This window comes from Pteropus vampyrus, unplaced genomic scaffold (assembly GCF_000151845.1).
Source record: "Pteropus vampyrus isolate Shadow unplaced genomic scaffold, Pvam_2.0 Scaffold539, whole genome shotgun sequence".
NCBI lineage: Eukaryota > Metazoa > Chordata > Mammalia > Chiroptera > Pteropodidae > Pteropus > Pteropus vampyrus.
This window is the reverse complement of record NW_011889320.1, coordinates 204,389-219,493: the sequence shown is the minus strand read 5'-3', so window position 1 is coordinate 219,493 and position 15,105 is coordinate 204,389. Positions and strand designations below refer to the sequence as shown.

General features: G+C 39.4%; 1 protein-coding gene and 1 pseudogene across 1 annotated transcript in view; both read left to right on the top strand.

The window, feature by feature from the left end:
* Nucleotides 1-15,105, top strand: part of PDE6D (phosphodiesterase 6D) — a 37,135-nt gene that overhangs the window by 20,170 nt on the left and 1,860 nt on the right. The window contains exons 2-4 of the mRNA XM_011383711.2: nucleotides 12,876-12,964; nucleotides 13,570-13,695; nucleotides 14,434-14,539. Coding sequence (XP_011382013.1) covers nucleotides 12,876-12,964; nucleotides 13,570-13,695; nucleotides 14,434-14,539 — 321 coding nt within the window. The remainder of the gene's footprint in view (nucleotides 1-12,875; nucleotides 12,965-13,569; nucleotides 13,696-14,433; nucleotides 14,540-15,105) is intronic.
* On the top strand, nucleotides 9,538-9,656 carry LOC111733216 (annotated as a pseudogene).

The following is a 15,105-nucleotide window of genomic DNA, read 5'->3' as shown; positions in this document are numbered from 1 at the left end:
CTTTTAAAATTAAATTTAATTAACTCAAGTAATACATAAATACATTCTCCTTGTAAAAACTTAAAACAATTTGAATAAACTAGTCTCTTTTGATCTCTGTCCTCAACTCTAGTGCCCTCCCTCTCCTGCTGAAGCCACTTAGGTTATAAACTTTTTCTATGGAATTATATATACTTTAGTCTCTTTATGATATCTTTTTTTGTTTTTCTGCTTAGAGAGGCCTTCCTCATCCTTAGGTCACATAAATATTCACCTATATTTTCTTTACATCCTAACTCATGAGGGCTATTGGAGAATGTTATAGTAAGCAATATGAGATAATTAACCATTTTTCTTTACTGATTTGGAATTTAGCATATATATATATATTTATATTTATATATGTGTGTGTGTGTGTGTGTGTGTGTGTGTGTGTGTGTGTGTGTGTGTGCTGGGGTTACAGCTAGGTTTTCTAATAAGTCGATCTGCCAATTTTTGAGCTAGTACCACACTAATTAGAATAGCCGGAAGTATGCTTTAGTGCATTTCCCACCTCCACCACCTACATGTCTTACATTAACTTTATTTTTCCATTTCATCCTTGAGGTTCTTGAAGGGCCACCCAGTTAGCATCCTTCTTTACCAGGCTTACCAACTCTTTTCCTCTCCTCTCTAAAATAAAATCAGTTTTCTCTTGAGTTCCTTAATTTTTATAAGGTGCCATTATTTTCCTAGTTACCCAGATTTAAAACCACCATCAGCTGTTTGTAACTTGGCAGCTCTCTCCACAACTCCTAACTCTTCTGCATCTTTCCCCAACCCTGAAACCTAGAATTCTGAGTGAGAAGTAAACCTCCAGTCAAAGGAAGACAATAAACCACCCCCTGGCCTTTTAATTTCACTTGGATACACTCCTGGCATCTGTTTGCCTAAGTTCCCTATTGAAATGTTTGTTATGTTACTGGAATATCATTTACTCTGCTATTACTAAAATAAAACCTAAGTGGTAAAGTTTAAACGTAAGTAAAACAACGATGGGATATTGAAGGCCATGAAGAAAGCATAGCCTTAGAGTCTCAAATGTCCAAGTCACTAGCAGTATGGGCACACATATGGGTGTCTGTGTCATTTTTTTATTTTTAAACTTCATTTTGAAATAATTTCAGCGCACAAATTGTGAAAATGGTGCAGTGAGTTCCCATGTACCCTTCCTTCATCCACTGTCCCTCACTGGTAGCATCTTATATAGCCACAGTATGTTATCAAAACCAGGAAGTGGACGTTGGTACAATACCGTTAATTACTGTTTTACCTGGCTAAACATAACGTTCTATAATTACCCTGAGTTCATTTGGTGAATAACGTGCAAGCAGTTGTGGAACCAGCTGCTTTTCAGTTTTCTTATTTACGGTCAGACTCAGCGTTGTATATTAAAAGAAGTGAGAAGTTGAGCAAAGAACAAAGGGTAACCACGAACCTAGTAGACTTGTCAAAGCCAGCTCTATAGAATTTCCTTTTGATCCTTCCTCTGACAGACATTTCCATGTCCCCAAGTAGCCAACCAAAAGTTTTGTGGAATAGCAGATTACTCCTCCTGTTTGGTGTGTTCTGTCTCCAGCTCTACCGTTTCCATGGGAGGAGCCAGGAGTCCTGTTAGGCAGGAAAGGGATTCCCGGGCCTCTGCTGTTGTTACAAGTCAAAAGCAAACCCTGCAGCCGTCCCCTGTGGCTTCTGACCAAGACAAAGGAAAACAGTGTGACAGGAGCAAATTGGCAGCAGCCACCACTGCCAGCATTTACTAAAAAACAGAATTTCAGGTTCTCTTGGTCAAACAGTTAGTGCTGTCCTAGAAGTTGTTTTGTTTGGTCTTGGCCCTTGTTTGGGGCAATATTGAAAGTGTATACTTATTACAAGGTGCCATCAATATGACAGTGATGCATTTCAGGGTCTTTGGCTTTTAATAAAGGAAAAAAGGTAACTTTACAAAGACATCTAAGGAATCCTTTTAAGAGAGAGGTCTTGTGCGGTATATGACAGTGACTTGACAAATTAAGTTCTGGCATTTTAGGAGGTTCAGTATCTGCAACGTGATGATACCTAAATGGGGTATAATCTTTAGAAGTTGTTATCATCTAACATGACTGGAATTCTTCCCTATCACAGTGAAGACTTATCGAAAATATGCCCTGCCTTAAGAAATCGCAGTAACGGAAATTCACTGACAAGTCTCAGATTGGGGCTTTAAATGTTAATATTAGAGGAAAGTTATTCCATTAATAAGATAACTCATTTGGTACCTTGAAAACAGTAAATTCTTGTCGATTTTTAAAAATTGTTTAATTTACAAAAATATCTTTATTTTCACATTACTGTTTTAAATTGCTAAACTTAAATTCATCTGCATAAAAAAAATTTCATCTGGGCAATAATATTAAGGCATTTCACAGGATCTTAGATGTGGTACCTTTTTCTAGTTAAATGTGTGCATTCCAATGACAATATCCAGGCAGATAATACTCACTTACTTTTAAAAGCTAGCAAATCTCTAAAATTAGTATGAAAATATGAAGAAGACTGACTCTGCTATTTATTTACAATAATATCTCATTTAAAAATGATTACTTTGTACTCGGTCAGGTTTCATGATAGAGCTAATGATCTTAGCTTCTCTGGCATAGCTTTAGGAATATGCTCCCCTGTTTTGATTTTGTAGTATCTTTAAGAGATTCCACTTTCTAGTTTATAATTCTAAATTGTTCTTTAAATGGCAGGAAAAGATTATTCTAGAATCTGATTATGTTTTAAATAGACTGAAGATAAGAATTGAACCCTAGATAAATAAGAACTATACAGTAACTCTAAGATACTTGTTAATAAATGCCATGAAAAAGAGAAATTAGTTCAGACTTTGCAAAGTAGAATAAAAAACTGATTAAAAAATAATTAGTCCCTTTTTTGCCTTAATTCAAACAATTCTAAAATGAAAATCCTTCCCAAGAAAAAAGTACCCTATAAAAAATTAATATTGACTGTCCTTATGTAGAGTACCCCAAACCTAATAATTTCTCTGCAATTTCTCCATCGTTCATCCTTCTTAGCCATGTTACCCAAAAGAAGAATAAAATCTTTGCTAAGTACTTTCAGTACAATGGAAAAGTTACTGATTGACATGACCAAATGCCAGGAACTCACAGCCAAAGAATTCTGTTTCTGCTATCAACTTAATGCTCTCAAGAAGCCCATAGTCAAATCAAGGAAACAGTAGCCAGTACACAAAATGCCTGCTAAAAGTACTGTGAGAGTTCTCAATAAAGGGAATGCTTTTGCGAGCAGTACTAGAAAATCAGACAGAGGAAGAAAACAAGAAATATGCAATGAGGAGGGGCTATTTGGCAACTGGAAGCTGATTTTTAAATGTGGGTGAGTTCAGAGATGCAGGGTTACAGTATCTGTTTTGGCCAGGAGGTACAGATGTGTGGCCTGGTAATTCTACCCTTATGTTTAAAGAAGGCACACATCTCTGCCGTTAGTGAGGTGAAACCAGTGACACCAGAGTTGACATGGCAGAAGCTGCTGCAAAGATTAACCTGATCAACTTCCCCAGACCCTGCTGGAATCCTCTCCTTCCGCAGGAAGTTACTGTATATTTGAGAAATAAGGAGCCCAAGCCCACATCACTAAAGAGAAAAGCTTCAATGAAAGAAAGAAAGTCAAGTGACCTAGAGTATGAAAAATTAGACCTGTCCTTTGGTTAATAATTAAGAAGTAATTTTTATCAAAGTTATTTATGCTTTTATTTTTAAGTACTATATACAGATTTAAAATTTTTCAAACAGTATAAAAGGTTATACAGTGAAAACTAAGTCTGCCCCAACCAAAAAAATTTTTTCAGTTTAAAAGCTGGACTATGTTTTCCAAAAAATCAGATGGAGGAATAAATTATTATATATTAAAAGAAATAGGGAGCCTTTATAAGCTTTAAGTGTGAAGACTAGGACAACGACACAGTAGCATTGAAGTAAGACTTCCAGCAGTTTGCAGGTTTGAACGGAGAAGGAAGAGACTTCCTATTAAAGGCTGGATTTTTTGTCACATTAGACCTTTTCCACTCTTAGATCATAAAAAAGATCCCCACATTTTCCCTTGGTATTTTTCTCCTCCCTCTTACCTTTCTTTCCCTTCCTTCCTTGTTTCTTTTTTAAATCTTTGATCTATCTGAAATATATTTTAATGGAAGGTGTGAAGTAGAGATTTAATTTCATTTCATTTCTCTAGGTGGCTACCCTTTGGTTGCAACACTATTTATTCAATAGTTCATCTTTTTTGCCACCAATTTAAAATGTCCCTATTAACATATACTAAATTCCATATGATTTTGTTTTCTAAGTGAACTTTCTATTCTCTTCCACTGATCGGTCTCATCATATCCAGCATTATACACTATTTTAATTACCCTTGTCAATTTCAATATCTGGAAGGATATTTTTGTTGTTTCTTGTTACTCTTCAGCATTTTCTTGGTGATTCTCATACTTTCCATATGAACTTTAAAATCAATTTATCTGGTTTTCAAAAAATCCTATAGTTATTTAGATTACATTAAATTTACTTTTTTTGCAGCTTTACATTAATTTACAGAGCATTACGTCTTCATGACATTAATTTTTTCCTATTCAAAAATAGAATGTACCTTTTTACTTATTAAAATTTCTTTTGCATCCCTCAGCAGCATTTAAAGTTTTTCTTATAGAGCATACAACTTATATGTTGCTTATTCCTAAGTACTTAACTTTTTTGTTACTTTTGCAAATGAGATTTTTTCATTCCACTACATTTTCTGATTTTTGTTAATATACAAGACATTTATTAATTTTTATGCATTAACTTTGAGCCAAGCAGCCTTACTTGCTTATTATTTATAGTAGGTTTTCATTTGATTCTTTTGCATTTTGCAGATATATAATCATATCACTCGCAAATAATGATAATATACTTTCTCTTTTCCAATTTTTATATTCCTTATTTCTTTCTCATAATTATATTGCCTAGTACCTCCAGAATAATGTGTTAAATAATAGTAGTGCTAGAAGGTATCTCTGTCTTACTCTAATTTTAAAGGAAATGCTTCTAGTGTTTGTGATTCTGATACGCTGAATCATGGCATACTTTACACATAGCATCTTTATTTCTCCTTTCTCAACATTTCTTGAGTCATTCTCCTCCCTGAATACAAATATTTCTTTAATCCATTGTTAAAAACTTATATTTCTCTTCCATCACCTAATATTCACCTTCAACTCTACTCTACAAAGACCATAAAACTCAGGATGTACAAGAATGAGCAAACTAAGGGAGACCTAAACCGCTAATGGTCGAAAGGATTAAAAGCTGTATTTTATCTGTGAATCACTTTCATGAGCCAATGGCTGAAATCAGAATTGCCATTGATTTGAGCAGTTTGGTGTTTATAGAAGGACTTAAGACAGTTTTTCTGGGTCTTTTTACAAATAAGTTGTTTTTCATTTCGTTAAGAAAAAAGCATGGTAATTTAAGAAATTGTAATAGCAACAAGGGTGAACTTTAATCTTTGGAAGAAGAGCTAAGGAAGGTGACTGCAGAGCATGAAGGTTAAGGTGGTCGTTTTACCATTGCTTCGCTCTTTATGGGGAGGGAGGCAGCGGGGGTTAGAGCGAGAAGCGTGCGCTTCGGGGTCCGACCGCCATTCCGAATCCTGGGCTGCTCCTTCTCAGCCATGGAACTTTTAGGGTAGCGAACAGCTCTGCGTTACTGCTTTTCTGTCAGTCTCTTCGCACAATGAGAAACTGCCGCTTTATGGAACGAGTTCTCCTGCACAAAGCTTATGGCATTATATAAAAAAGAGAAAGGGTGTTTCCTTCTTTCAGTGATGGAAGGGGACTAGTCACACTCGCTGTATTTCGGAGAGATTTTCTTGGGATGATATGGACAGCTCTGCTCTGCAGTTGTACATCTGGGACAGTTGTGGGCAGCCTCTGCCACTGATAATTACCGTGTCTTTGTTACTGCAATTTTCCTCTGTCAGGGGTCCTCTAAGCTAAAGAGAGATTTCTTCCCACCCGCTTTATCAGCTTGTGTGGTCTTGCGGTGATCATAACACTTAACTCAGTCCCCAAAAGGCAACTCGGCTCTTTCGATTTGGCTGGCCCTAATGAGAGACTTCAAACAGGTGTCCGAGCTGACCAGATGCACAGAGGTGCATGAGGGCACGTGTGTATTCACTGCGCCTGGATGAAAATGGAGTATAGAGAGGGGTGTGAAGCAGAGAGGGAGACGAGAGAGAACGTTTGGGCCACAATGTAAAGAACAGTAAGAGCTAAGCTAAGAAGTTAGGAAACTGCCTCTGAACAATGAAACTCTTTAGAAGGTTTTTGAAGTGATGATGCAATCCAGCTTGTCTTTTAGGAATGCAACTCTAGTCAATGTATTCGATTATAAAGACTAGACAAGCGGTTCCTCAAATTTGTTGCACATAAGAATTGCTCTTTGAAATGAGCATTCCCTGGAGAGATTCTGGTTAAATAAGTCTGAGAAGAGACCTTGGAAACAGCATTTTAACAAGATCATCAAACCACATTTTGAGAAACAATGGACTAGAGATTGAAGGAGAGAAGTTAGTTGGGAGACTATTGCATCCACAATATAAAAGAGAAGAAATACCTTAAGAGAACTAGCTTGACAGCAAATGCCAACAGTAGAAAAAAATCATTGTTCTCTAGTGATTTTCTTAGGGGTCAGGCAGATCTGGATTCAGAGACCACTGTAGACTGAGTGGTCCCAAGAGTCTCTCTGAGGAGGCGCCACCAAGGCCAGGACCTGAGAGTGAGAAGAGTTAAGGACAAGAGCACTTGGGTGGGCATCACAGGCAGAAGAGACCCTGGCGTGTTGGAGAAAGAAAAAGGACTCCATTGTGGCAAGAGCACGCTGACTGGGAGGCCTTGTGAACTGAGTAGAGAACTCGATTTTTTTTAAGTTCAAAGGAAAACAGGGATTGACATCTAATTCACAGGTTTAAGAAAACATTTTTGTGAGGAGACTGGATAGGAAGGAGGAAGAGGCAAGAGTAGAAGCAAGGAAAGCCATCAGGAGTCTAGATTGATGATGGTGATGGTGGTGGTGGTGGTGGTGGTGGTGGTGGTGGTGGTGATGATAGCGGCTAACACACTGCTTACTTAATAATACCCAGGAACTGTTCTAAACACTTTAGGTGAACCAACTCATTTAAGTGTGCTATCCAGTTAGCACCCTATTTCATTCTCAAAAGTGCCACAGTTTGGATGATAAATTACAGGAAACTGTGAATCAGCCAATTAACATTTTCAGAGGGGCCTACCAGTTAAGACTGCCCGGTCTTCCCCCTCTGCCCAGCAATGCCAAACCTGCTGCTAAAGCACTAACACAACCTGTTAAAGACAACTCTCACAACCCGGTGGGAAAGAAGAAAAACTGGACTCTCGTCTCCAAACTTCCTGAGCTCTTCCTTTTTGTTCCCTTCTGTCCTGGCACTGTCTCTTGGTTCTGTTTGTCTTTTTTTCTGAGTGTTTTTTTTTTCTTTCACTCCCTCTCTGTGTCTTTCTCTCTCTCTCTCTCTCCTTCCATTTGTGTGTTCTGTTTCTTTCCTCCTTCCCCTCTTTGCCTTTCCTGTTCCCTCTCTCTGCTTTTCCTGTTCCCTCTCTCTGCTCTCTGTCCCTCCCCTAACCCCCCTCAATTCTTCCCTCCTCTCTCAGCTGGCCGGGGGAGGTCCTAGCATGCACAGTGGATCTGTTCTGTTTATAATATAAAAACTGATGTTGACCATTTCCATTTAAAACTATTAAGACACCAAGAGCCAGGGTACTCATACCAAAATGCTTCTAGATGGTCGTTACAAAATATTTCACATCCTCAATCTCCAGGTCCCGCATTCGCATCACTGGTGGGAGTTTACCTAGTACTCTGGACTTCCAGTCTCCAAGCCTTCCCTTCCCGCTCCACCCCCTCACTGACTGCCTTCTCTGCCTCACGTTTGTCCTCAGCTCCCACCCTGGACTGAACCTAAATCTGTTATTTAAAACATAAGAGGACTTATGTGCCCTTCCGTGGTGAGCCAAGTGTCTCATTCCTCCATAATGGTGATCTTCGTTTACTTCCTTTTTGACCTTTCCTAAGGCCTGACACTTTACAAACTATTGATTTGGCTCTGAAGCTTATTTTTAAGATGCTCTTACTTTTACACATGAGAGTGTGTCTTTTGTCTGCCTGGTTACAAAGAAGAGGCTACCAGGAGCAGCTGTTCTCCGAGCAGAGACTCTTCATAGTAAAGGAGTGTTGCTTTGTGCTTGTCCCGCACGTAAATCACCAGGGAGCTTTTAAATGAGAAAAGACCTCACTGACCCAGAAGGTGGTATTTATAAATAGTCCTCCAGCTCCCCTCCTTAAAGCTTGTCCACCTAATCCTCTCCTCTCTCAAGATTGGAAGTGACTTGACCTTTGAGTCTTAAAACTCAGGCTCTTTTTCTCTGAAAAAATCTAGTTGGCAAAAAGCTGTTAAAACAAAAATGTTTTCAGCCAGATGATGACCAGCCATCAGCCTTGCCTTTCATTTTCAGTATTTTTAGCCAAATATGCTTCTTCTTTTGAGGACCAGTTTTTCTCATTGTTATTATTTTAAGACACCTACCTCAATCATTTTTATTTCTTTTTACTAATAAACTCATGGATTTGTACTTTTATGATTTATAACGTTCCCAAATGGCTACGTCTCCACCGTGAACTGTGAGCCTTCTTTTTCACCCCTAAAATTATAGAACTTGGAGGGGCTCTAAGTAACCTCTATCTCATTATTGTTGGATAGAGATCTGTTTTTATTTCTCTAATTTTGTATTATTTATTGAGGATAAAATCTTATAGATCTTATTAGGATAATAAAATGAAACACGTGATATAGACACTGATAGGCAGTTTTCCAGATTAGAGTTCATGCAGGAAATGACTAATTGTTGAGCTGACAAAAGATATGTTTTTAAATATATTTCCCAAAAAGATAAGTCCTTAACCTGGTCATTTATAAAGAGAGGAGATGTTTATATTGATAAACTATGTATTTTTACTATAAAATGGAGGAATCTTAAATTTACTATCCATTAACTACCAGAGAGAACACTCTAATTTAAGACTTTTTTCCTTTTATCTCCTAATAGATTGAAGAGAAAGTTCTGTTCCAGGGTTTTCTTTTCTGACCTAGACCAGCGGCACTAATGCTTTTTCTGCAAGATGCTAGGTCTGATCTAGCTGTTGTTTTGTGAAGGGAACCCCTTCTCTAAGGCTTTATCGCAGTGGTTTTGCCGAATGCCTTACTTGCATGTGAGCCTGGAACTTTAGAAGTCGTTTTAGTTTTGTGTTTAATTTAAGAAAGTCTGGTGTCCAGTGTGGCTATCGTGAGACATAAGAGATTGTAGAGAAAGGGTGAAAAGCATGTACAGAGGAGGTCAAATGAGTAGTGTGTCTTCTGAAAATCTTGGGCTTGAGTGTCTAAGGCAGATCTGTTTAGAGCCACGCCACCCTGAACAAGCCTGATCTCTTCTGATCTCGGAAGCTAAGCAGGGTTGGGCCTGGTTGTTACTTGGATGGGAGACCACCTAGGAAGACCGGGTGCCATAGGCGGAAAAAAAAAAAAGAAAAAATAGATATGAGCTCAGAGTAGACTTGCTAGCAGTAGTATCTATTGTTTTATTTCTCCAGTTAGTGGGGCTTTCTCTTAACATGTGGAGACCCCAGAATGAGTAGGCATATTTGTAGTCATTAGAATTGTAAGACATGACCTAAGCAAGTATGTATACTTTTGACTTGCTTTTGAATTTAGTTGTTGAAAAAGAGCAGGGTCTAGAAATATGAAGCAGAGGAGAGAAAACCACCTCGGTATAGAACAGCAGTATCCGGTGATATGAGTGCAGAGGAGAGTTTGTTAGGATTGAACACACCGGCGGAGAGTAGCTCAATCAACACATCCTCAAAGCAGTGGTGGGTTCATGCGGGGCGGGAGCAGTGTACAAGCAGGTCGAGGGCCCAGGACGCTAGCGTGCCCATCACATTCGGGGTGCTCTACTGGATAACCCTTGGTTATCTTTTGTGACTTTTCTTATACAGCAGGAAAATCTAGAAAGAATCTCTCCAGAAAGTTAAGTGTAGTACCATTACATACATAATGATACTACAATATATGTTCAGGGTCCTCCACTGCAAGCTGCCCAAACAATGGGAGAGATTTGAAGGCTCTCTGGGGCTTTGAAAACTGACTGGCAGTGGAGGACCAGGGCCTGCAGCAATGACTGCACTTCAGGAAAGGTCAGATGAGTACTACCCACTGCCCCGCCATAAAGAATTGCTGGCTTTTCCTCGAATGCTGTGTGACTGCAGCTTCAGGGCCACAGAACTAGGTATCCAGATGCCCAAGCCCCGGTCATGTGCTCACCTCCAGCTGCACCAGGACCAGGAAAGAAGATCTGGATTTTCTAGTTGCTATAGTGCAAAGGAGTCACAGCCTCCCACTGGGGAAGGAAGGCTGCAGGTTGCTGTTGGCAAGAGGGTTTGGTTGCTAGGCAACAACAACAACAACAAAAAGACACCTAAACTGTATCCACTGTATCTATCTGAAGCTCAGTCTCTTTACAAAAATTAACCGTCTTCCTCATAGTTAGCCACCAGGCATGGATGATATCAATTTTCTTTTCCTTTAATGATTTGTCCATTGTTTTAAAAAATAAACAAAAAAACTTGGGACTATTTTTTTACATTTAATCTTTATTTTTACTCAACTTGGATGTGTACATTGTTAGAGTCATAGTTCCGCCCAGTTTCTGATGAAAAGCAGCATTCCATGTCCTCCCACTCCTGTTTTCTACTTTCCAGAGAAAACTACTTTCAGTTCTTTCTAGCTTATTTATTTGGTGTATATCTTGATATTTCTAAATAACACACTGTGGCTAGGTCTTAATATTTTTGTTTTAGGCACTTTTTATTGACTTCACACTATGGAAAATGAGTTTTGTTTTTTCTCAACACTTTACACCTGACCACACATATCACAGTCTTCTTCCCCTATCCGTGCAGAATAACTGTACTGAATCCATAGTCTGTGTTTTTATTATTATGACTATGTCAACACTGTCTGCAACGAAGCCATGTAGTACACTGTGACTACTACTTTCTTCCAGTGCTACCTTTGATTTTTTTTTCCCTGCTGTTAATAACTGTCTTGATTTTTTATTCATTTGCTTAGATTTTCTGTAGGTCTCACTAATTTAACCCCCACATATCCTAATTGTATAAATCTTCTTTCCGTATAAACACATTGTATATTGTATGAATTTCATCTTCTTAAAAGAAAATCTCAGTCTCTCCCTGAGCATTCTGACCGGCCCTTGCATGGACCTCCAGTGGCCCTCCAGGCCTGCCAAAGACCTGTTATTCCATGGTCTCCTTCCCTGTCACTCCAAGGACACCTTCACCTGTCTCTTGTTTTAGAACCCTTGCTTTCTGGACCCGATGCCGTCCTCTTCCTCGGTGTTCCCTGTCGTTTCGAATGAGCATGTTATCATTAGTTTCTTGAGAAAGTAAATTTATTTTTTAGTTTTAGGAATCATTTCCCTGAAAATTTTAAAGATACTGCCCCATTTTTTTCCTATCTTCCAGAGTCCCTGTTGAAATCTGTTTCATTATGACTTTTTCCCCCATTTTGATTTTGACCCTTTATGTGACAATTTGTTTTCCCTCTGGAAGCTTCTTTTTAACCTTGACATTCAGCAAGTTTACAACAATGTGACTTCAGCACTTGCTGGATCCTTTCAATCTGGGACATTTTCTTGAATTAATTCACTGATGACTTCCTCTCCTTGGTTTTTTTCTGTTCCTTCTCTAACCTGTATTAGTTAAATGCTGGGCCTCTTGGACTGATGTCTAGTTTTTGTATCTTTATTCTCGTTTTCTATCCTTGCTGCCTTTTTCTTTTTCTTTCTGAAAGAGTTCTCAATTTTGTCTTCCACCCCTCGCATTGTTTGGTTCTGCCATCAGAATGTATTTCTTCTAGAGTTCTTTTTTATTCTCTGAGTGTTCTTTTTTAAATTGGTATTATTTACTATATGGTGAACAATACAAAAGCTAGACAATATAAATACTTAAGCTAGAAGGTGTTTTCTGACTGAAACAGATTATCAGTTAACCAGCCTCAAAAGTTGTAATCTTAAGCCAGAGGAAATCGCCTGAAATATACAAAATTCAATTGAATATAATTATTAATATCCATAAAATTTATGTTGTCTCCGATTGTTTTTGATTTGTTTTTAATGCTCCCTTTTAAAAATTTGTGTCTTCCTCTATAGTCTTTTTTCCTTTTGTTTCTTTTTTTCTCTTTGTTTTGGTCTGTCTTTCATAGTAAACACTTTCTTGAGTTTCTGGTGATCCTTGGCTATCTTGTCATATTTAAGAGTAGGACACTGAAAAGCTACTTGAGACCTCTGGACTTGCGTGTGAAACTTATGGACTATGATCATCACCGTACAGTGTTCTGCCTGAGTTGTTTCCTGGTATACTTCTCATATCTGTTGCTTTAGGACCTTTATCTTGGCTGGTCACATTCTGTTGGAAATTTTTTAATTTTGTACTGTTCGTTTTCTACCTCTTTCCTACAATTTCTAGATGTGTACAGTCTTTGGGTTCTTAGGTTGTAGATAAAAATATCTCCTCTGGGTTTTATGCTTCTTCCTTTAGATATCTTTTGAACTCTCCTATGCATTCTTATTTGCTTTCATAGCACTTAGCTTTTAGGCCAAGTACAAAGCAGGAGTCGCGTTCAATGCCTTATTTTTCCTTAACATATTTGATCAGAAATTGGATGAACCTTCGGGATGCTGAGACAGGGAAGATCCTCTGGCAAGGAACAGAAGACCTGTCAGTCCCTGAAGTGGAGCATGAAGGTACCTTCCAACCCTTTGTCCACACAGAGCCATGACCGTGGGGAGCCAGGCCTAAGCATGAGGGAGCTAAGTCAATGCAGAACTACTAGGAGGGCAAGCCTGGAGGCACAGCATATTAAGCCAGGTGTTTGTCGAGATTTCTGGTTCCTTTTGTATGCTTCTGTCCTCCACTTCCCAAAACCCACTTTGTGTTGAAATTTTAGCATTGGAACATACCCAAAGATATCAACCAAGATCTCAACTTACTATTTTTACAAAATAAAATGCATTTTTTATCTCCCTGAAATAAAAGAAAAACTAAGGGGTTAAAACCAACAGAATGGAGTAGAGCGAAGGTGCCCCCATTCAGCCCCTTTCCTGCTGAGAGTAGCTAGGTGAGGCCCTCAGACACACTGAACCTGGTGGTCCTCGAAGATCTTTCAGTCAAATGCACTTGACCAGTTAGGGGCCTCTGCCTTTAATTAAAAAGTATAATTCCGTTACCAAGGCATTCTCTGAAATCCGACATAGATAATGGGTTCTCTAAATCAGCTCCCAAAAACCTGAAGCACTATAGTCATGTGGTTTTCATTTAGAATGGCTTCAATATTCTTTTTCTTTACCAGCCCGTGTTCCCAAGAAAATTCTCAAGTGCAAGGCAGTGTCTCGAGAATTGAACTTCTCGTCAGCAGAGCAAATGGAAAAATTCCGCCTGGAACAAAAAGTTTACTTCAAAGGGCAATGCCTAGAAGGTATTCTGCTGCCTCTGTGCCTGAAATCCAGGCTTAGGGTGACAGGGACAAAAGGCAAGACCCTGTGAACTAAAGCTCTGCATGGGTGACATTCATTTTGCAACTCGGTTTGTGATAGGATCCTACATCCTGTAAGATCAAGAACCCCTGGCAAAAACAAACAGAGACAAAGCTGGCACTACAAGGGGCTTTGAGCCCAACAAAAGAGTTTTTAACACTGTGGGCCTAGGATTGGTGTCTGCTTTGTCACTGAAATGGTATTGTCACATGGTCACAAGGAAGCTGCTGACTAGGGCCTGGTACAGTGCTCTCCATACAGACTCATACAGATTTGACTGGCAAAGCCACCCTGCATTGAGCTTTCACCATGAAGTGGAAGACTGCGTGTAGGTGTCTTAGAGCTAAAATCTCAAGTGCAAAGGTCTATTCTGTACTTCCGTTTATAATTCACATCTAGCCTCTTTCTACGAAAACGTTGCTTATGCTGTCCTCACCCACTTGTCCTGGCTCCTTAGACCCCAGGGCCTAGGGAGCAGGCTTCTGGTGTGGTTCAGAGAACAGCCCGAAAGGGGCTTCCGTGTCCTTTTTTTATGCGTCTGGCCTGGGAGGTTTTTGGTGGCTTCACCAGTGGTTTGTGGGGTAAGAAGAGGCTCACTCTAAAGGAGGGGGACAAAGAACCCCGAGGCTCTATCCGGGGCACCCGCTCACCTTCTCACCCACTTTTCCTTCTTCCTTCAGAATGGTTCTTCGAGTTTGGCTTTGTGATCCCTAACTCCACAAATACCTGGCAGTCCCTGATAGAGGCAGCACCCGAGTCCCAGATGATGCCAGCCAGCGTGCTAACGTGAGTGAGCAGGCCGCAGCGACTGCGGGGTGTGTCTGCCAGGCGTGCCTGGCAGGTGGGACTCGGGACCCCGGTCAGCGGGCAGGCAACCTAGGACGAAAATGAGGGTGAAAGAGTGTCCAGGGGCATCTGAGCTTACAGTTTACTGACTTCTGTCATCTGAAAAAGAGAGTGTGATAGAATGGAAAGAATAAAAATCTGTAGATTAGACCTTAGACTAAATTCCTGAGTAACCCCGACTAGCCGTGTAATTTCCAACAATGCACTTTACCTCTCCCCTCTAAACATGGAATTAGTGATTCTCTCTCACAGAGGTGTAGTGAGGCTAAAATGTGGTAACAGAGAAGGAAACTAGCATCTAATATGTATAAAATCCATGCTAATTTCCCCCTTTCCTGACTACCAAACTTCTGGTACTCTGTACTTCGTTTGAATGTCCTTTGGCAGAATCTGGCAAAGTCCTAATTCTGTTTTAGAGGATACTGTTTAGTTATAGTTTTTTCAGGGACTAGCTCACCATTTTAATAGATGTGCTTCCTGCTCAAAAAATAAGTAGTTTGTCCTTT